Genomic DNA, 21,629 nt, shown 5'->3' with positions numbered 1-21,629 from the left:
GAAGCGAATAGAAGATTTTGAAATGTGGTCTAACACAAGAATGCCGAAGAACAGTAGGGCTGACTGGATAAGTAATGATACCATACTGACTCAAGACAGGGAAAAGAGACCTAATTTGAACAGCTTAATAAAAAGAAGAGATAGTTAATAGGACACTTAACAGCATTTTCTATTAGGAATTAAAAGTTTACAATTTGTCCAAGGAAACGGAAAAAGAAATACTGCCAAGTGTCGTTGTTCATGTACATCACAAGGGTTGGATGGATGAGGCTGGTATGAAATGATGGATTAACATAGTGTAGGATAGAACGAATGGTACTTTATTCAAGAAGAGTTCTCTTCTTGTGCTACTTCAGTTTAGCAGTACCTTGAAAAATTCTGTGAAAGAGAAACTGAGACAGGGAAATACAGAGCTTGCTGTTATTCCAGAAGGCATTACTTCACAATAGCAACCTCTTAATGTCTCAATAAATAAAGCATTTAAAGCGTTTATGAGAGAGGTATGGAACAAATGGATGCTGGATGAACCAAGAATATGTTTTAGTCTGGCTTTGCAATCTCTTCGTAAAAATGGTAAAAATGTTATTTTTTAAAAAACCGCTTAAATATTACGGTGCGCCTTGTAATTTGTAGCGCCTTATAGTCTGTAAAATGGTACTACAATAGGAGTTACGATCATTACTTAGTAAGTGCAATTTCCTATTTTTTTAAAAATATCTCTCCTGTTACTTAATTCTGACAAAGTGAGCATTTTCATATGTCTGTATACATGACTTCTTATTTCCTTGTATCCAATGAATTGACCATACATCACTGAAAAATGATCCTTGGACGCAAAACTACTGATGTATCCTGAAACATCAAGCAATAGTTGTGATGTAACTGTAGCATTGATTTAGAATAAAAAAGTCTGCACCAGTTGCACATTTATTTTTATTTTGAGTACCACAAGCAGTTTCTGTTCTGTGTTCTCTCAGGACGCTTAACGTATAACCACGGGAAAATGACCTCGGGGACTCAAACCGGTCGTGGGATTTGAAACTAAAATAACAGTCAACCTGTGCTGTCATTTTATTTCAAACAGTTGACTAGGTAATGGTTAGGGAATAAAAATGTACATGGAAACCAAGGCTCGAATGCTATAAGTGTTGTGACAGTGCCACGAGATTTAAAAGTGCCGCTACGTCAGTACGCGAACACGGCGATAGAGGCGCTCCGCAGCTCGGCTGAGTGCGGGAGCACCACCTAGCTATGGACGGCGCCGGCCGCATGTCACGGCACGGCAGTTGAGTGACAGATACGGAGTTGGTAGCATGAAACTCACTATTGTTTCTACGTTTGTATATCCACGCAAATTATTAGTGAATTAAAGGTTATAACACTTTTTGGCGACGAGGTCGGATATTTTTTTTCCTGCGTTGGGGAATTGTGCATTCGTGTCTGGGCAGACATGGAACAGCTTCTGCAAGCACACATTGAACAACAAACACAGCTGACGGCTGCTATTCAGGCGTTGTCGACGTCGCTTACTCATCGTCTGTCTTCCTCTTCTCAGCCTCCGTTCCCTCCTTACGACGAGGCTGCTGAAGACTGGGAGGATTATGAGAAGCGTTTGCGACAACACTTCTTGGCTTTCGGCGTTGTCGACGCTCCTATGTGTAAGTCGTTATTTCTATCTTGGATTTCCCCATGGATCTATCAGCTGCTATCTCAGTTAGCCCCTCTGCGGGAACCTGCCTCTCTGTCCTTCCAAGAAATGTGTGACTTATTGTCTAACTATTACCGAAAAAACACACACGTCGTTGCCACCCGCGTGGCGTTCTACCGGTGTCGTAAACAGCCCCATCAATCTTACCGGGCTTGGGCGGCGGAACTACACGGTCTGAGTAGGAAATGTCAGTTTGTCACGGACACTCATCATGAGTCTTATGCTGATTCAATGGTTAGGGATGCTATTCTACGGCTTACTCCTGATAAAGAAGTTCGGCAACGTGCCTTACAACTGCCGAACCCGTCATTGTCGGAAGTTCTGAGCATCGCTCAATCTTTTGAAGTGTCTCACGCTGCTGGTGCGCAAATAGACGCATGGTGTGATGTAGGCGCTTTCCAGACCACTTTCGACATGGACAATTTGCCTGTTTCCCAGGGGACCGATGATGTGGCGGCGGTGCACTCACGTCAACAATGTCGCGTTGGGCCGCCACGCTCGCAGCGAAAACAGCAGCCACAGAAGCAGGTTCGTTCCGCACTTCCTTCTTGTCCACGTTGTTTCGTACAGCATGACAGGGCCGCGTGTCCAAAACAATGGGCCACGTGTAATTCATGTAGGAAAAAAGGCCACATTGCCTGTGTGTGTCGGTCCCCTAAAGTTCCTGTCGACGAGGACGAGACATTGGACATGGATGTTAACTGTGTGCTTTCTCAAACAAATAAGTTGTTTGTTACTGTTCGTGTTCTGGATAAAGACATTCGCATGCAAGTGGACACTGGCTCTGCAGTAACTCTCATTAATTCTCGCACGTATTTGGAGTTGGGCTCCCCTCCCTTGTCTCCAGTTACGCGAAATCTGAGAACTTATAATAAACAGAAAATTCCTATCGTTGGCCAGTTTGATGCTTCCACTGCCTACAAGTCTGTTGTTCGGCCCCTCACGTTTTATGTGGTGGATCATGCGGGCACTGAAAATCTGTTCGGTTATGATGCTTCCCAGTTGTTTGGGTTCTCCATTGATGATGATGTGCACCTCATATCTGAGGATATTCCGTATCAACAACTGGATGGATTGTGTTCTGAATTCTCGTCCGTGTTCTCTGCTGGTCTGGGTCGTGCCAAGGATTTTGAAGCCCACATTACTCTTAAACCTACAGCTCGCCCTAAGTTTTTCTGGGCATGCCCTATTCCGATGGCGTTGCGTGCACCTGTCAAGTCTGAGATAGACAGGTTAACAGCTTCCGGGATTCTCCTTCCTATTACCTCCAGCGAATGGGCATCGCCAATCGTGGTGGTTTCTAAACCAAATGGGAGTCTGCGATTGTGTGGCGATTTTAAAGCCACTGTCAACGCTCAAAGCCTCATTGACACTTATCCTCTTCCCCGTCCTGATGAGTTATTTACCAAGCTCGCTGGGGGCCAGTTCTTTTCCAAACTTGACTTATCAGAGGCGTACCATCAGTTGCCGTTGGATGCGCCTTCCAAGGAATTTCTCATCATCAACACTCCTTGTGGGTTGTATCAGTACCAGTGGTTACCATTTGGTGTCGCTAGCGCGCCGGCCATTTTTCAGCGGTTTTTAGAACAGCTCATGGCTTCCGTTCCTGGCTGCATCAACTACCTGGATGACATTGTTGTCACGGGGGCCTCCACTGAGGAGCACTCGCAATTTGCGTTCATTATTTCGGGTTCTGCATTCGGCTGGGTTGAAGTGCAATCTGGACAAGTCACAGTTCTTCCAACCCTCCATTGTGTATCTTGGTTTCCATTTGTCCTGTGAGGGTATACGTCCTCTACGTCAGCACGTTGCGGCCATTACCGCTCTACCCCGGCCGTCTACGGTCAAAGAACTTCAAGGGTTTCTAGGCAAGATTGCTTATTATCACAAATTCATTCCATCCGCGGCGGCGGTGGCTCATCGTCTGCATCAGCTGTTACGCAAAAACGTTCCTTTCTGTTGGTCCGACGAGTGTGAGCAGGCTTTTGTCCGCCTGAAGGCTCATTTGCAGTCGGCGCCTTGTCTTGCCACATTCCGTCCGGGTCAGCACTTGGTTCTGGCGACTGACGCGTCACAGTAGGGCCTAGGGGCTGTTCCCGCCCATCGATGCGTCGGAACGACCCATCGCCTATGCTTCCAAGACCCTCAACGATGCCCAACGGCGTTACTCTCAAATCGAAAAGGAGGCGCTCGCTATCATTTATGCTCTAAAAAAGTTCAGCGTTTTTTTGTATGGTTCTAAGTCTCACCTCATCACCGACCACAAGCCGCTGGTCTCTCTGTTCAGCCCCTCGGCGTCGCTTCCGGATAAGGCAGCTCACCGCCTGCAACGTTGGGCCTTATACTTGTCTCGTTTTCACTATGAGATTCACTATCGCCCCACGGCCCAGCACGCCAACGCTGACGCGTTGTCGCGTTTGCCGATGGGCCCTGACCCGGTTTTCGATCGAGATGAACTACTCTGTTTCCACATTGATGAGGAAGAACGTCGTGCGGTCGAGGGTTTTCTGCTTACAGGTTCGCAGGTCGCGTCGGCTACTGCGCGGGACCCGGTCCTGCGTCAGGCGATCGGTTTTGTTCAACGGGGTTGGCCGGACAGGACCAAGGGCCGGGCATCGGACCCCCTTCGCAACTACCATGCCTTGCGCCTTCGTCTGTCTGTTCGTGAGGGTGTTGTTGTTCTGGCCACGGATGGCGCATCTCCACGGGTCGTGGTGCCAGCTTCTCTTCGCAAAGATGTTCTCAAACTATTGCATGAAGGCCATTGGGGGATTTCTCGGACTAAGTCCCTGGCCCGCAGGCATGTTTATTGGCCCAGTATCGATTCGGACATCACCCACATGGTCGTTGCGTGTGGTCAGTGTGCTCAACAACTGGCTGCACCCCGTACAATGCCCTCTCCATGGCCTGATCCGGCGCAGCCATGGGAACGGGTGCACGCTGAATTTGCCGGCCCCTTCCTCAGCACTTATTGGCTACTGTTGATTGACGCCTTCTCGAAGTTCCCGTTTGTTGTTCGATGTCCGTCGCCCACCACTGCGGCGACGACACTGGCTTTGTCCAAAATCTTTGCGCTAGAAGGTCTTCCATCCACGATTGTCACGGACAATGGCCCTCAGTTCTCTTCGCAGGCCTTCCATGATTTTTGTACTGGACAAGGGATTCATCATGTTACAGCACCGCCCTTCCATCCCCAATCAAATGGGGAGGTCGAGCGCCTTGTCCACACTTTCAAAAGCCAGATGCAAAATTCCTTACTGATTTTTCTACCGATGACGCTCTGTTGCAATTTCTGAGTTCTTATCGCTTCACGCCTCTGGGTGATCGCAGCCCTGCTGAACTCTTGCATGGCCGCCAACCGTGCACTCTACTGCACCTGCTTCACCCTGTCAGGCCTAGTACTGTGTCCCCTAGTGCGGGAAAATACTCGGTGGGTGCCGACGTGTGGGCACGAGGGTATGGATCTCGCCCTAAATGGATTCCAGGGGTGGTCAAGGCTCTTCGCGGCCGCCGGCTTTGTGAAATACGTACAGACGACAGCATGGTTGTTCGCCATTACAACCAGATGCGCCCACGAGTGCTGGCCACGCCGGTGCCACCGCCCCTTCTTTCGCCTCCACCAGCCCGAGAAGCCAGTCCTGTCGCTGCTGCCGATCTCCCGCGCGTGTTGCTGCAGCCAACGTCGCTGCCGCTTCCGAGTACGCCGGAACCGGCCCCAGTCACGGCGCCGCCTTCTCCGGGACCCATGTCTCTGGAGCACACCCCCAGGTCCGCGACACCTATGGATGCTGCTCCGGAGTTTTCACCCATCATCTCGTCCAGGAGGCACGTTCCACGCACAAGCTTCCGTCCTGGACATTTTCGACCATATTCTCGTGTTTCTCCGCGGGATCTTCTCGGGGTCTCCCAAGAGGCCATGGATGTCTCCACACTGTCCGTGTCTCCAAGGAAGTGAGTGTCTTTTTTTCAAGGGGGGAAAAGTGTTGTGACAGTGCCACGAGATTTAAAAGTGCCACTACGTCAGTATGCGAACACGGCGATAGAGGCACTCCGCAGCTCGGCTGAGCGCGGGAGTGCCACCTAGCTATGAACGGCGCCAGCCGCATGTCACGGCACGGCAATTGAGTGACAGATACGGAGTTGGTAGCATGAAACTCACTATTGTTTCTACGTTTGTATATCCACGCAAATTATTAGTGAATTAAAGGTTATAACAATAAGCAGGTTCAAATTGTTGTAGGTTGCAGTTGCATGCACTGGACAGACTAATGTGAGGAGCTGCAGCTAGTCAGGATTCAGACCAACAAGACTGTGCTGCTGATTACATTTACAAGACTAAATCCATACAAATATTATAAATGCCGAAGTGACTCTGTCTGTTACATTTTCACGCCTGCACTGCTGACGGACGTTGGGTTGAGATAGCATGAAGCTTGATGGAGGCAGGCTGCTTTACGAAGTATGTAGTACAAGACATTTATTGATTTGAAGAACATTACACAAATTAAGGATAAATATTTACTCTCTAAAAAAGCTATTTACTCTTTCGCTTTTGAACTTTATCATATTTGTGAAAATTATTTTATTAGTCGATTTGTTCTATGTAATATGATTCAACGAAATCGATATAATGCTTATTCCACTCTCAACGTGTTTAATCCATATTATCATACTAATACTCTACGTTTTCAGGACGAGCGGAGACTGTACGGTACTGGGGTGCAAGACTCGCATGTCTCTCACGGGTGATTTACGTATTGTGTGCAGCCAATCTTCTTCTTAGGACAGACGGCTGCGCCGATCTTCACAATGCTTATTCTCCGAAGATTTCGTGCTGGTTAGGGAAATGATACTGAACTACTTCTCTACTTTTGAAATGATTTCTTACTCTCAGAATATTTTCTTATCAACTTCACTATATTTTCTTCTTCACAATAAAAAAACTACATAAGTTTCACATGCGCTTTCAAGTCTTGCAGATCGACCCCGTCTGGAAAACATTATTACTTAACATATACTATTAATGTCTCTTTTGATTTTAATAACCCTTGTCAAAACAGTTCTTGCTCCTAGCAAGTCAAACAACAGAGTATAAGAGTCTCTAGATAAAACATATTTTGTTTGTTCCCAACAATCGCTACTATTTCACTGCCAAAGAGTAGCCCTCGATTACTCCTCATACTAGACATATGGCTTCTGAGGCCACCACTTCTCAGTGCCGATAGACCGCCACAACTTCAGTCTTCTGATAACACATGCCCATCCTGCACATACATAAACTATGGCGCAGTAGACAGATTTACACACACACACACACACACACACACACACACACACACACACATCCATAAAATATCATGTGTTTGAGACGGTGAAATACGAGTATCTCTAGAATTCACCCCGAAATTCTCGAGGCGCTACAATACTATTATTTTTAATTGTGAAAGCAATTAACTTAGTTTTATTTTCATGACTCAACAGCTGAACTGATTCTGATGGTATTTGGCATGGAGATAGTCTGAATCCTGACTAAGACCCTAGACTACTTCACGAAGTTGTATCTTTTTGAGTATTACTAACATTTTAAATATGGTATATGTGAGTGGCATGCAGACGACACTCGCAAGCTGGTCAGAGAATCTTAGTGTATACAGATTATTCTGTGACAGTGCAAATTCCATATCATTGTGCAACTGGTTCATGATATTGGGTTCCTACACTACCTGACACAGCTGGAGAATTTTGGTGGAGATACATCCGTAAAATCGGGCGGTCAGCTCGAAAACCATATTTACAACAGTTACTATAAGTCCTGCAAACTTAAGTCACATTTCGCCTGTAGTTCTAAGAGTGCTCAGATGGCCTTAAGCGCTACAGAGACATTAGAACAGTCACAAACCCGTCACATCTTAGACGCAAAGTGTCGTGCAACTGTTACAGCCTCCAAAAAAAAAAAACTTAAAGGCTCATGATGGCAGTGTCATTTAAAGGCTGTACGGCAGAGAGGGGGATGGATCAAAAATGTGGGACTGTGGGTACTATAAATCATTATAATGGAATGGAGAAATGGTTGGTATGTGTTGCCCTTGTGGCAAACTCTCACTTTCAGTACTATGTGAGCCAGAGAAAACACTAAAAATTCTACTTCTGCATGAATGTAATGAATTGAGGCATTTTAACTATAATTATAAAATATAATGTATGCATTCAGATAAATAATGGCAGTGCATACATTTTTTATACATATATTTCTACACCGCTATTTATACAGACGTACTGTAAAATTACTCACTTGCTTACTGACTCACCATCACACATCATAACAAAACTACTAATATGTGAGCAAAGCAGCAGTTAGTTTATCATATTTATTACACTGTTCATCAGCCTCACCATGTCAAATTTCACTGGTGGTCTTAGCAAGGTGACAAATTTGTTGCGCCCTGTGTAGTCAAGATGCACTTGTTACATGAACAAGGCATCTAGGATGCAGAATCACATGGTATTTCAAGGGTACTACACCATGTGAAAAATATCTACATTTTAAATTTTCCACACAGAGGTGCTGCGAAAGAAGCTGGAATTGTGATGTGTGACAGGACACACAAATTAAGGTAAATGCATTGGAAGAAGACAGTCGCTTCCACCTCCAGCATCTTTTAACCAATGAGGTTAAGTGCTCTCAACACCTAGAAATGATATGTTGTGCTTGTGGAGCACACAAATGAATAGATCATATTTGTATACCATGTACTTTGTTGCTGAGAGGGCAGCCCATGGTGTGGCAGAAGACCTGCACTCTATTTTGTGCAACAAAATATTGTGAAGTACCTTTCACATTTCCACACAAAACCGTATTTCATGCAAACTGTAGGGGGAGTATCTTTAAATTCTGTAATATGCTGATGTTTGCTTCCATGTTTGAAACATTTTCCATTTTGGAGAGCTTCATAAATTTTACACATTTTTTACCACAATTTGTGTGGATGCACTATTTTTTTACTGAGTATTAATATTTTTCACACATATTACTTTTCAATTTATTTACTTTTGTCGTGTGGTCATTTAGCCTACATACGTATTTATGATCATGAGTGCACATTAGTGCATGCTGACACAATAACAACAGCAAATATACTGCCACTGATAGCGCAGATGCTGACTGGCACATACACACAACAAAAAGACTGTCGGAAAGTGAGCTTTTGGCCAACAAGGCCTTTCTCAAAAATAGACCACACACACACACACACACACACACACACACACACACACACACACACACAGTCTCTGGCAGCTGAAGCAAGAGACGGTGGTCATGTGTGTGTAAATTGTGTTTGTGTTTGCGTTTGTATGTGGACAAAGGCCTTCCTGACCGAAAGCTCACTTTCTAACAGTCTTTTGTTGGGCCTATCTGTGACTCAGCATCTTCACTATATGATGAGTAGCACCTATCCTTTTCATAATATTGTTACACTCGATCATGGAATTTCCATTGTTCCAAAAAACAATATTTTTTTATGAATTAAAGACGTCCTATAATGAATGACATTACACAGACATACGAGGGTGGTTTAAAAAGTTCTTGGAATGGAATAGAAAAAAAAGTACTTACATCACTGAAACTTTTTTTTATTTTTCAATGTAGTCTCCTTTTAGATTAATACACTCGGTCCAACAATGTTCCAGTGCCTTGATCCCATCTCGAAAATGAGTTTCCTGCAAGTCTGAAAAATAGTTGTCAACTCTGGCTATCAATTCTTCGTCTGAAGTGAATCTTGGTCCACCAAGAAAAATTTTCAGTTTTGGGAAGAGATGGAAGTCTGACGGAGCCATATCAGGTGAATAAGGTGGGTGTGGCAACAATTCATACCATAGTTCACATAATTTTGCCATGGCAACAGCACGTTTTTGATCCAGCGTCAAGAGTTGTGGCACCCTTCTTGCAGATAATTTTTTTCCATTTCTAATTCTTCAGGTAAAATGTGATATACCCTTTCAGATGACATCTGGCAAGCACAAGCAATTTCACACACTTTCAATCGGCAATCCTCCATGACCATTTTGTGCACTTTTGCAATGATTTCTGGAGTAGTGACACATCTCGGCCAACTTCTGTGTGGATCATCATCCAAACTCTCCCGACCAAATTTCAATTCATTTGTCCACTTCGCAGCAGTTGAATATGAAGGAGCAGAGTCCCCAGTGTATTCTGGAAATCTGCATGAATGTCCTTTGCTTTCATACCTTTCTTTACGAAGTACTTAAACACTGCTCGAATCTGAATTTTTTCCATCTTCACAAATCACTATGCGGGAACAACAACAGCGCCACATCACCGCCACAGCTCTCTTCCAAGAGCAATGGCGCGGCACGTGTTTATGGGTAACAGTCCAATAAATATCACATGAACAACTTGTTGCACTAGTGCTGACCTCTCGTGGTGATACCGAGAACTTTCCAAACCACCCTTGTACAAATACAGCTTTTAAAGCTCAAAATATTGAGTTGCATAATTTTGAAGATCACCAATAATAAAATCCCGAGTATATTCATGCACTCAACTTTCACTAAAATATCCTGAAACTCATAGTCATTTTTTAGTTTCCATGTAGCTATGAAGTCTAATCACGTATTTCAAAATGGTTTTCCGTTAACATAGATGGAGAAGCTGGATGAAGCACAGTGGATTACCACTGGCAAGCACTTATCACTCAACCGATGAACAATCGTCACTTTCAGTTTCTATGAAGTAACATCACATTCTTCTTCGCTTTCTGAGCTGTGAAACTCAATTTCAAACACAGGATCATTACAGCCACCCTTTTTCCGAAGCACTGCCTAAACCACAATACAGGAGAGAGAGTCTCAAAGTGTGAGTTTTGTTGTTGAGTATCTAAAGCTGCACATAGTGAAGACGATATCTAGTGGCATCCACCTCAACCAAAATGCGACAGCAAGGCTACAGATGTACAGTAGACCTTCACTTAACAATCATTTCCCATGATGCGCAATTCGCACAACGAGCAAAACAAATTGTAAAAAAATGACTTGCTTACGGAGTGATGTTTCACACAGCGAGTGATGACGATTTAGTGTGTCATCACCAGGCATTCTGTGTAGCAGGGAAAACGTTCAACAATATGAACACCTTTCACTGTTGGCAGCAGCATATGAACAATGTCTTTAGTATGTACAGCAGTCTGGGTTTAGCACTCTTTCTGCTACCATCTTAGTGCAACTTGTAATCACAAGTTTTGCTAAACTTTTGTTCAAACAGCGTTTTTATGTGCACAAATTCTAATTGCCTTTGTAGAAATATCCCCAAAGATAAAGCCACAAGAAGGCGACCGTAAGAGAAAGAAAATGACTTTAGAAATGAAAGGTAAAATCACTGAAAAACATGAAAGTGGTGTGAGCATTGCTGATTTAGCATACACATACAATCATCTGCATCAACTATTTGCACTATCCTCAAGAACAAGGACAAGATTAAGAAGATAATGCTTCAAAAGGAGTGACGAGAGTACCTAAACAACGGTTTCTAGTTCTGCACAATGTTGAAAGGTTGGTCCTTATATGAATAAATGAAAAACAATTGCAAGGCGAACAGTATTAATGAGAACATCGTTTATGGGAAGGTGAGAATGATTTTCGCTGACCTCGCTGAGGCGACGCCAGGATCATAAGTGGGCAAAGAGGTGTTTAAGGGAGGCCATGGATTGTTCGAGAATTTAAGAGGAGAACCAGCATCCACAGCATTGTGAGGCACAGTGAAGCAGCCAGCTCCAACACGAAGGCAGCCGAGAACTTCATCAGCAACTTCAAGATGCTCATATATTCTGAGGGTTATCTGCCGCAACAGGTTTTTAATTGTGACAAAGTGGGTCTGTTATGGAAAAAGATGTTAAAGCATACCTTCACAACAGCAGAGGAGAATGCATTGCTTGGCCACAAGCCATTCAAAGACTGTCTCACACTGCTATTCTGTACCAGTTCAAGTGGAGATTTGAAAATTAAACCGTCGATTGTTTACCATTCGGAAATTCCACGAGCCTTCAAGTAGTGTTAAGTCCAGGTTAAATGTGATGTGGAGATTCAACAACAAAGCTTGGGTGACACATGATCTTTTTCGTGATTGGCTCAATCAATTGTTTAGTCCTTCAGTGAAAAAATATTAGCTTCAGACGAATCTGCCACTCCATGTCTTGCTTGTTATGACAACGCTCCTGCCCAATCTTCAGGCCTACTAGACCACCTCCTCAAAGAATTTCAATTCATCAAGATAAAATTTCTGCCTCCCAACACGATTCCGTTACTCCAGCCTATGGACTAGCAGATTATTTCAAAATGGTTCAAATGGCTCTGAGCACTATGGGAATCAACTGCTGTGGTCATAAGTCCCCTAGAACTTAGAACTACTTAAACCTAACTAACCTAAGGACATCACACACATCCATGCCCGAGGCAGGATTCGAACCTGCGACCGTAGCGGTCATGCGGTTCCAGACTGCAGCGCCTTTAACCGCTCGGCCACTCCGGCCGGCAGATTATTTCTAACTTTAAGAAGCTCTAAACTAACGATTCTTCAAGCTTTGCTTTGAGTTGACTGAAGCTATCACTCTCACTTTCAGAGAGTTTTGGAAATACCACTTCAACATCATTGTCTGCATCAAGATGACTGAAAAGGCATGGGACAGGAGTTACCGAGAAAACTCTCACTTGTGCTTGGAAGACACTTTGGCTAGAGTGTGTTGTCGAATGTGACTCTGAGGTATTTGAGTCAGTACCTGTGGAGCCTCTAGTCAACAAGATTGTGTCTTTCACTAAGAGCATGGCACTAGAAATGGATAACAATGATATCAATGAGCTTGTGGAAGATCACAGCCAAGAAATAACGACCGAAGAGTGTGTTACACAGCAGGAAATTGTGGAGAGGGTTTCTTTGGAAGAGGAAGAGGATGAGGATGAGGAGGAGGAGGAGGAGGATGAGGATGAGGATGAGGATGAGGAGGAGGAGGCAGTGGCAGTAACAGCAAACCAGCAATTTTCTGGCACAGTAAGATAAATGCTGAAAGCATGGAGATCGATTGCATTGTACATTGAAAACCATCACTCCAATAAAGCATGCTACAAATTTATCTGCGCATTTTTGTCAAATGTTGAAGTGTCGGCAGAAACAAATTACAATAGATAGCTTCCTAGTAAAACGAATTACTTACGTATCATGAATAACAAAGTACATAATACTACATGTATAATTTTCTTTGATTAAATGGCATAAATAAGGTAAACTTTTTGTACTTTTTCTAAATGGAACGCATTATCGTATTTTACATTAATTTATACAGGATAAATTGTTTTGCTTAACGAGTGTTTCTCACAATGAGTAAGATTCTGGAATGAATTATGCGAGGTTCCACTGCAGAACCAAATGCGCTCCAGTGGCCAAACACTTGACTATCAATGTTGAAAAGGATATAAGCGGCGTTTTATTTTTTCAAAGGTCTGTTCTGAAGTTGTCTGAGTGTACTCGGGAATTCAAGCTTCTATCAAAATAATAAAAATGAGATAACTCAGGGATTTAAGTTGAGGGATTAATATATCTCATGATATTTCAACTGGGCACCTGCCAGTCATCTTCAGGTGAGCCATCGAAGACTGATTAAGGCCTTGATGGCTCACCTGAAGAAGACTGGCAGGTGCCCAGTTGAAATACTGTAGTATGTAATAAACAACGACCAGCTGCAAGTCTGGAATTTGTTTGAACAAGAATTTGTTGTTGCATGCACTCAATAGTGATACGATTTCAAACAAGCCAAGCACATTTTGATATTCAGCACGAGTCTCAAATGTAGCATTTCACATAAAGTTAGGTTCATAACTAACATTTCCCAGAACATTCCTTGAGATGGAGACTGCACATACTATTCAGTTAAATTTGTAGACGGTACAGAAAAATGAACAATACTCTAAAGGAAAACCGTGTCAGGTCATACCTCTACATTTGATAGCAAGGTTGTGAATGAGGTATCAAATGGTTTAAGTTTTAGCACCATCATTCACATTTAAAGCAATTTCAAAGCCACTGTTTAATATCTGTTTTTTCTCCAAATTACCTTGAATCTTTGTGCAATTCGATTCCAGTAGACTCTGTATCAGGTGCAATGTCCTTGGCAGCATCACGAGCAGCAGCAGCAAACTCTACACGCTTTCGCAAGCGCTCCGGAGGACGGTACAAGTTTGCTCGCACCCCAGATTCTTCAATTTCCTTCTTGATAGTTGATGCTCCCTGAGTGACAGCACGGAATGCACCTGACTGACTCAGTGCTGCCCCTTTCTCCTGAACTGCTTCTGCTGCATCCCGTGCTGATTTGCCGAGCTCTTCACCAATTTGACCTGCCACAAAAGACGTTCACAATATTAATGCATCATCCTCATCAATTAATAGACAAAGTCTAATGAAGAAGTAAGTATATTTCACTATGAGGGAACTGCATATCAGAACCCAATGGAGGAATGTTGTGAAACTCATATTAATACAACAGAAAGACGGTATTAGTATGAAAATCCTTCTACTGCCTACTGTAGCACCCAGTTGCGCATAAATTCAAATTCCCCTGAACTTTTTCCTATGTACACAATGCAGAAAGACAGTAGTTACAAAGGTGTTGCTGGTGAATCTTCCAAGTAGTATGGTTGTATTCTAAGGAACTTTCAATCCTGACTTTTCATCCAGAGCTGTGTAGGACATCTTCAGAAACGATTCTGGCTTCAGTGAGTCTTGCTGACTGATGGGCTGGATGCCAGAGATTTTCATAAGTATCGTCATAATGAGGTGTGAGAGAAGTTTTCAGATGATCAGCATCAAGAATCCTTATCAAATACAGAACCTGACAATCAAACTATCATCTATGAAGATAAAACTATGTCAATAAGAATCACACCTTCTTTTCTGTTAAAATTTTACTCATGCCAACAATTCAATAGTAAAGTTTTATCCTCCGAGAGGATTTTTCTCCATACGCCTTCCAAGTGGTTTGATGAAGCATGTCACTTTTTCCTCCCCTGTGCTAATTTCTTCATCTGAGAGGAGCACTTATACTTAATTTTCTAGATAATTTGTTTTGTGTTTTATGAGGTCTGTAAAATTGGATGACTTTGCTAGTAGCAGTAGGCATTAAATTTTCAGCTGAAATTTCCCTGATTAAAGCTGTCCACTATACAAAGTGAATATAGCCCAAAGGAAATAATGTTATGCACTCTAACTCCTCTCATAACTAACTCCTCCATAACACATATATGTAGTGCAACAGAAAATCTTCTGATATCTGCAATGGCGTACTATTGACTATTGTGACCCAGTAATGTAAAGTTATCACAGAGCACAATAGCGAGATTACAAAACAGTTGATGCCCTGAATCTCTTGAGGCAAACTTACCTTCTGTGATCTGAAATAGTTGCTAAGGTAAAGGAACTCTTTGTTCAGCCTAGCAATTAGTACAACATCAAAACAGACTATATCATCAAACTAATAAGTGACCTGACATAAGAATATAGCATTAGTTATTCTTATGTCAGGCATTAGTGTAAAGCAGAAATTTTTCAATTCACACTGTGATTGATTTTATTTTTTCTCAATGAAAGACAGAAATCCACTATATATAATGAGATGAGAAATGTAATTATAACTTCTTCAGCTGTTGAGATGGTTGACCCTCACGCTCATTGCCATAACCATCAAAGAGCAGTTTAATTGTAATTGTAGGAAGTCTTACTATTCTAAAGCTAGCCATGTCTCCGCAATATCCTTTCTTACAGGAGTGCTAGTTCTACAAGGTTCGCAGGAGAGCTTTTGTGAAGTTTGGAAAATAGGAGACGAGGTACTGGTGGAATTAAAGCTGTGAGGACAGGGAGGGAGTCGTGCTTACGTAGCTCAGATGGTAGAGCACTTGCCTGCAAAAGGCAAAGGTCCCAAGTTTGAGTCTTGCTCCAGCACACAGTTTTAATCTACCAGGAAGTTTCATATCAGCGCACACTACGCTGCAGAGTGAAAATCTCATTCTGGACTTCATTTGCATGTTGTTGTGGCCTTCAGTCCAAAGGCTGGTTTGATGCAGCTCTCCATGCTACTCTAGCCTGTGCAAGTCTCTTCACCTCTGAGTAAATACTGCAACCTACATCCTTCTGAATCTGCTTAATGTATTCATCTCTTGGACTCCCTCTATGATTTTTACACTCCATGCTTCCTTCCAATACTAAATTGGTCATACCTTGATGCCTCACAGCATGTCCTACCAACAGATTCCTCCTCCTAGTCAACTTGTGCCACAAATTCCTCTTCTCCCCAGCTCCGTTCAGTACCTACTCATTAATTACGTGATCTACCCATCTAATATTAAGCATTCTTCTGTAGCACAAAATTTTAAAAGCAGCTATTCTCTTCTTGTCTAGACTGTTTATCAACTGTGCCTAAACCCCATCAAATACTTTCTGAAAAGATTTCCTGTTACTTAAATCTATACTTGATGTTAACAAATTTCTCTTCTTGAGAAACGCTTTCCTTGCCACTGCTGGTCTACATTTTACATCCTCTCTACTTTGACCATCATCAGTTATTTTGCTGCCCAAATAGTAAAATTCTTGTACTCATTTAAGTCTCTCATTTCCTAACCTAATTCTCTCAGCACCACCTGATTTAATTCGACTACATTCCATTATCCTCATTTGGTTTTGTTGATGTTTATCTTATATCTTGCTTTCAAGACACTGTCCACTCCATTCAACTGTTCTTCCACGTCCTTCGTTGTCTCTGACAGAATTACAATGTCATCAGCAAACCACATGGTTTTTACTTCTTCTCGAAGGATTTTAATTCCTACTCCAAATTTTTCTTTTGTTTCCTTTACTGTTTTGTTTCCTTTACTGCTTGCTCAATATACAGATTAAAGAACATGGGGGATATGCTACAACCCTGTCTCACTCCCTTCTCAACTACTGCTTCCCTTTCATGCCCCTCGACTCTCATATCTGTCATATGGTTTCTGTACAAATTGTAAATAGCTTTTCGTTCGCTGTATTTTACCCCTGCCACCTTCGGAATTTGAAAGAGAGTATTCCAGTCAACACTGTCAAAAGCTTTCTCTAAGTTTACAAATGCTAGAAACATAGGTTTGCCTTTCCTTAATCTACCTTATAAGGTAAATCATATGGTCATCAGTATTGCCTACAGAATCCAAACCCATCTTCCCCGCAGTAATTTTCACACTTGTCAGCACCTACTTTCTTTGTTATATTCTTCCTGAAGTCTGAGGGTATTTCACCTGTCTCACACATCTTGCCCACCAGATGGAAGAGTCTGGTCACAGCTGGCTCTCCCAAGTCTATCAGATTTGTAACAAAAAGTTGTCTACTTCCAGGGCGTTGTTTCTGTTTATGTCTTTCAGTTCTCTGTCACATGTTCATGCAGTATCATATCTCCCATCTAATTTTCATCTACATCTTCTTCCATTTTCATATTGCCCTTTAGTACATGGCACTTGCATAGACCCTCTATATACTCCTTTCACCTTTCAGCCTTCTCTTCTTTACTTAGGACTGGTTTACCATCTGAGCTCTTGATATTCATACAGGTGGTTCTCTTTTCTCCAAAGGTCTCTCTAATTTCCTGTTGGCAGCACCTATCTTACCCCTAATGATATATGATTCTATATCCTTACATTTATCTTCTCACCATTCCCGCTTAGCCGTTTTGCACTTCCTCTCGATCTCATTTTTGAGACGTTTGTATTTCTTTTCACATGCTTCATTTACGGCTTTTTTTATATTTTCTCCTTTCATCAGTTAAGTTCAATATCTCTTGCGTTATCCAAGGACTTCTACTAGCCCTTGTCTTTTACCTTCTTGATCCTCTGCTACCTTCACTATTTCATTTCTCAAAGCTACCTATTCTTGATCACCTGTATTTCTTTCCCCTGTTCTTGTCGATCTTTCCCTAATGCTCCCTCTGAAATCCTCTTCATTTACATAGATTCATAAAATATTTCAATTTTCCTTCGAATCACTACTTAAGTGTTTCTTAATTAACCTGATTACTTTCAAACAAATTAATTTTTTAAGCAAAACTAATTTTCACACTGAATACTTTGATACCCTATTAGTCCATTTCCCATTCTGTCTTTGGCTACAAAAATTTTGACAAAAACCCATTGTGTAATTCAAAAGGCATCATTTGTTTTGTTACACTCATACTTTTGACCAAAAGTGAGGACTGAAAAAGCAGCACCTGACCTTGAACTCCTACAGAAGTTTTGAAATATATAAGTAACAGGAAAAGGCAAATGATTTGCTTATATTATAAAACTTATCAAAATGGAGAACGGCCTACGGATTACAATGAAAATTGTGTTGCTGGCTCTAAAGGAAAACAATGCAAAGAAATGCTGCAAGTACATAACCATTACATTGATAGCTCATTTGTCTTAAATTTCATGCCAACTGCCAGATGCCCACTTCATTTGTACCTTAATGATGAGATATCAGCAGTGTGCAAACATAAAGGGAACAAAACATTTACAGTACATCTTTTCCATCTATGTTAGTTTTTGAAATGTATTTATGTTGACAGACTGATATGTAGAATAGCTTGAGGTTTATGTTAAGTTAAAAGATGGCAGTTCGCTTGTGAGTTGGTATATCAGTAACAATGCTTTAGTTAATCCTAAATTTCTCTGGAGCTGTATAGAGTACTTGCTGAACTTAGTAAAAGATAAAAAGGACACGGGACACAGTTGGATTGTTAAAGGTTATGTGGTAATAGACACATTGAGAATAACAAAGATGAGTGCATAACATTTGACAATTCACTGCAGCAACAGATAAAGAGCAAAATATATAAATCATATGGACATCCCACAGGAGACTGGTCAACGAAGTGACTAGGTGTTGAGCATGTACAACAATAAACAAAAATTTATGAGAAATTAGAAGTGACTAGCGTGAGGCACAAAGATGTAGCAGTGAATTCAAGTTAAAACATTTTGCAATTTCATGCAGATTCATTTACTATCCACCTACCACAACTTAAAAACCATACTGTAATGCACTGAGAACCATGATAGGAAATATTTACCTTAGATAGAAGTATCAAGTGACAAGGCTAAATAAGTAAATCTGTAAAAACAATCTGTACCATGAGGCAAAATAATCTGACTAAAAGACAGAAAATTTGGTATAGCCAAACATTCATTATATTAACACTCACCAGCTTTCTTGGCTATTTCAGATTTTCCAGCCTCCTCTAGTGCTTCTTGCACTTTCTCCTTAATTGTGCCAAACTTCTCCTTTATTACTTCAGTGCTCCTTGAAGCTTCAGATTCCACTGTTTGGAACTTCTGCCTTCACAAGTTATTTCATAGGTATATTAGTCTCATCATCCAACACATATGCTTAATTTATCATTGTGGATTATATAAAAAATAACACTCTTACCTTGCTTTCTGTAATGCTTCCGATTGCTCCAATTTTTCTGCCTCTTCTCTAAATTTCTTTAAACTTTCTTTCATCTCTTTATTCTTTGCCATTTCCTGTTTGATGTTTTCAATAAACTGAGAGAAGAAGTTTGGTTTCCTCTGCGAGGAATATAATCTAACCTGGAATACATTATACAAAAAAAACATAAAATGTTGAAACCAGTGGATCAGCAGTACAAAATTCATGCACAGCATCTTCCTACTCACAGGTACCGTCCCATTTTGAGTAGCTGCAGCAGTGTGTCGTACAATTTCTGTTTTCTGTGTGCGATTAATGCAACAGCGAACCACCCCAGGTTTCAATATTTTACTCTGCAGCTGAAAAGGCGAAGTTATTTAGTAATTATCAGGGATAAATATTACATCGTTGCCGTGGCTCGTACATACACATAACCCCTAACTCGGTTCATTTAACGCTCTCTATTGTCCAAAAATCACTAAGATCACATTTATAAACAATTACTTCCAAAAAGTACATTTTTACATCTCACTTGGCGTTATTACCATCGCATGCATCAATTCATACAGTACAAGAGTTCACCAGGTAGGACGTACCCCACTCATTTCTTCCGATACTCTGCAGCAACAAGAACAGCTGAATGACTGAGAGCACGCTGCTTGATGTTGCTTGCATAAAGTTTTAAATATTGTCAACAATCAAGCAGTTGTTCACGCTAGGAAATCGCGCGTAAATTTTGTGTTAGTGAACAGCAAGTGACACGATGTTATCAAGCTTTTGAAACATCTGAAGCTAAATGCAGTATGACTACCCGCGTACTTGGTGTTGGAGTCGGACTGTTTATCGTAATCGCTATTTGGTTGACGGCAGTCGTCTTGTGTATTGTAGCGCGTAGGACGAACAAGAATATTAGTTTAATATTAGTAGCTGGAGCCTCGTGTGTTACTGTAATTTTGATCTTAATTCCTAGGGAATCACAGTTTCCAACACCCATAACGTACAAGGTATGTGTTTATACACTCATTTTAACGCTGCGCAGTGGTATTTAAAACGATGTTCTCACCGCTAACAGTTATCAGTAATCTGTATGGAGAGACAAATTGTTACAATAAATAAGTGAAGGGTTGGTTACTCTATGGAAAAATTTCACAAGCACTGTATTTAAAGACCAGCGTAATTTTAGTTAGTGTGTTAATTGACCTTTACGCTAACCTTAGTTTGAGAATACTTTTGCTCTGTTTCGTTCTTCAGTTTATGTGAACGTTCATTTATGTGAGTGGAAGTTCTGTAACTTCTAATCTTGTTTAGTGTTTGCCCTGCGATAAATTGCGATGTAAAGGTGTACAGTTACTGTTGGCTTGTGCTTTTGACTTCTATAGCGCTCTCACCGAAGATTTTTCTCTGCTTAATCGATTAATCAACTTGCAATCTCACATTTCCGTATGCGGTATCAGTATTTTCATTTTTCTCAGGGCGAGTGAAATATACAGTAGCGTTACATGGTTATCTAGAACAGAGTGTAGTCTTCAAAGCTGTAGTGAAGTGAGTGGCCTAACTTGAGCAAGCAAAGTACAACAGCTACTCTTCGTAGCAAACGAATATAAGCATTTTCCCCCTGTTCTAAGTTAAATAGACTGTAATATATTCACTAAATATGATAAAGCAGAATGTATTGGCCGTAGGATGGTGGTAGGATATCAATGCCCTTTCTGATCTACATAGGTTGTATAAAAGAAATTATACAGACGTTATTAATTAATGTCTCCTATAAACCTCTGATGCTCGTTTTAAGCTTGCTAACAAATATGGTTTCTATGCCACTTCATGCATTCCTGCAAAAGAATGCTCAGTAACGTCAGACTACAAATTAATTTGCTCTCATTGTAAGTTTAAATAGAATATTAAGCAGGTTCCCTTGCTGGTGGGCCTACGTACTAGCATAAATGGTGATTTTGTGTGTTAACATCTTCTATGCTACAGTGCTGTTAGCTTCTGCACTGGTCATGTTCATATTCCCAGCAGGTCAAGTCACCCAGTTTATAGTTTGTTACAGTGCATTATACAAACTATCAATTCATCGACAATTATTTACCATGTTTGAAGCAAACAACATAGACACGTGCAGTAGATCACAACTTAAATAAGAACAGAATACAAACACTGCACTGAGTTGAAACAATAAGGACTACACAAAAAACTGTTTAGTATCAGTTACTGAAATCACCAAGAGGTGATGCTAATATTATTTACTGAAACCAACAAGAGGTAATGCAATCAATTTACATAATCATAACATTCACTCCCTCCCCCCATTAAACCATGGACCGTGCCATTGGTAGGGAGGCTTGCGTGCCTCAGCGATACAGATAGCCATACCGTAGGTGCAACCACAACGGAGGGGTATCATTTGTGGAGAGGCCAGACAAACGT

The 21,629-nt window shown here is 41.5% G+C and overlaps 1 protein-coding gene across 2 annotated transcripts in view; it reads right to left on the bottom strand.

The window, feature by feature from the left end:
• LOC124551357 (mitochondrial import inner membrane translocase subunit TIM44) overlaps nucleotides 1-19,854 on the bottom strand; it is a 50,505-nt gene extending 30,651 nt beyond the window's left edge. The window contains exons 1-5 of one of the 2 annotated variants that reach the window (XM_047126391.1): nucleotides 19,745-19,854; nucleotides 19,448-19,558; nucleotides 19,200-19,360; nucleotides 18,973-19,106; nucleotides 13,828-14,107 (exon numbers count right to left, since the gene is read on the bottom strand). In XM_047126391.1, the coding sequence (XP_046982347.1) occupies nucleotides 13,828-14,107; nucleotides 18,973-19,106; nucleotides 19,200-19,360; nucleotides 19,448-19,558; nucleotides 19,745-19,756 (698 nt within the window). In that variant the 5' untranslated portion in view covers nucleotides 19,757-19,854. The remainder of the gene's footprint in view (nucleotides 1-13,827; nucleotides 14,108-18,972; nucleotides 19,107-19,199; nucleotides 19,361-19,447; nucleotides 19,559-19,744) is intronic. The other variant, XM_047126392.1, reaches the window with a different exon arrangement.
• Between the last annotated feature and the right edge of the window lie 1,775 nt (nucleotides 19,855-21,629).

This window comes from Schistocerca americana, chromosome 9 (assembly GCF_021461395.2).
Source record: "Schistocerca americana isolate TAMUIC-IGC-003095 chromosome 9, iqSchAmer2.1, whole genome shotgun sequence".
NCBI lineage: Eukaryota > Metazoa > Arthropoda > Insecta > Orthoptera > Acrididae > Schistocerca > Schistocerca americana.
Note: the sequence above shows the minus strand (reverse complement) of the source record. Positions and strands in the feature narration are given on the sequence as shown.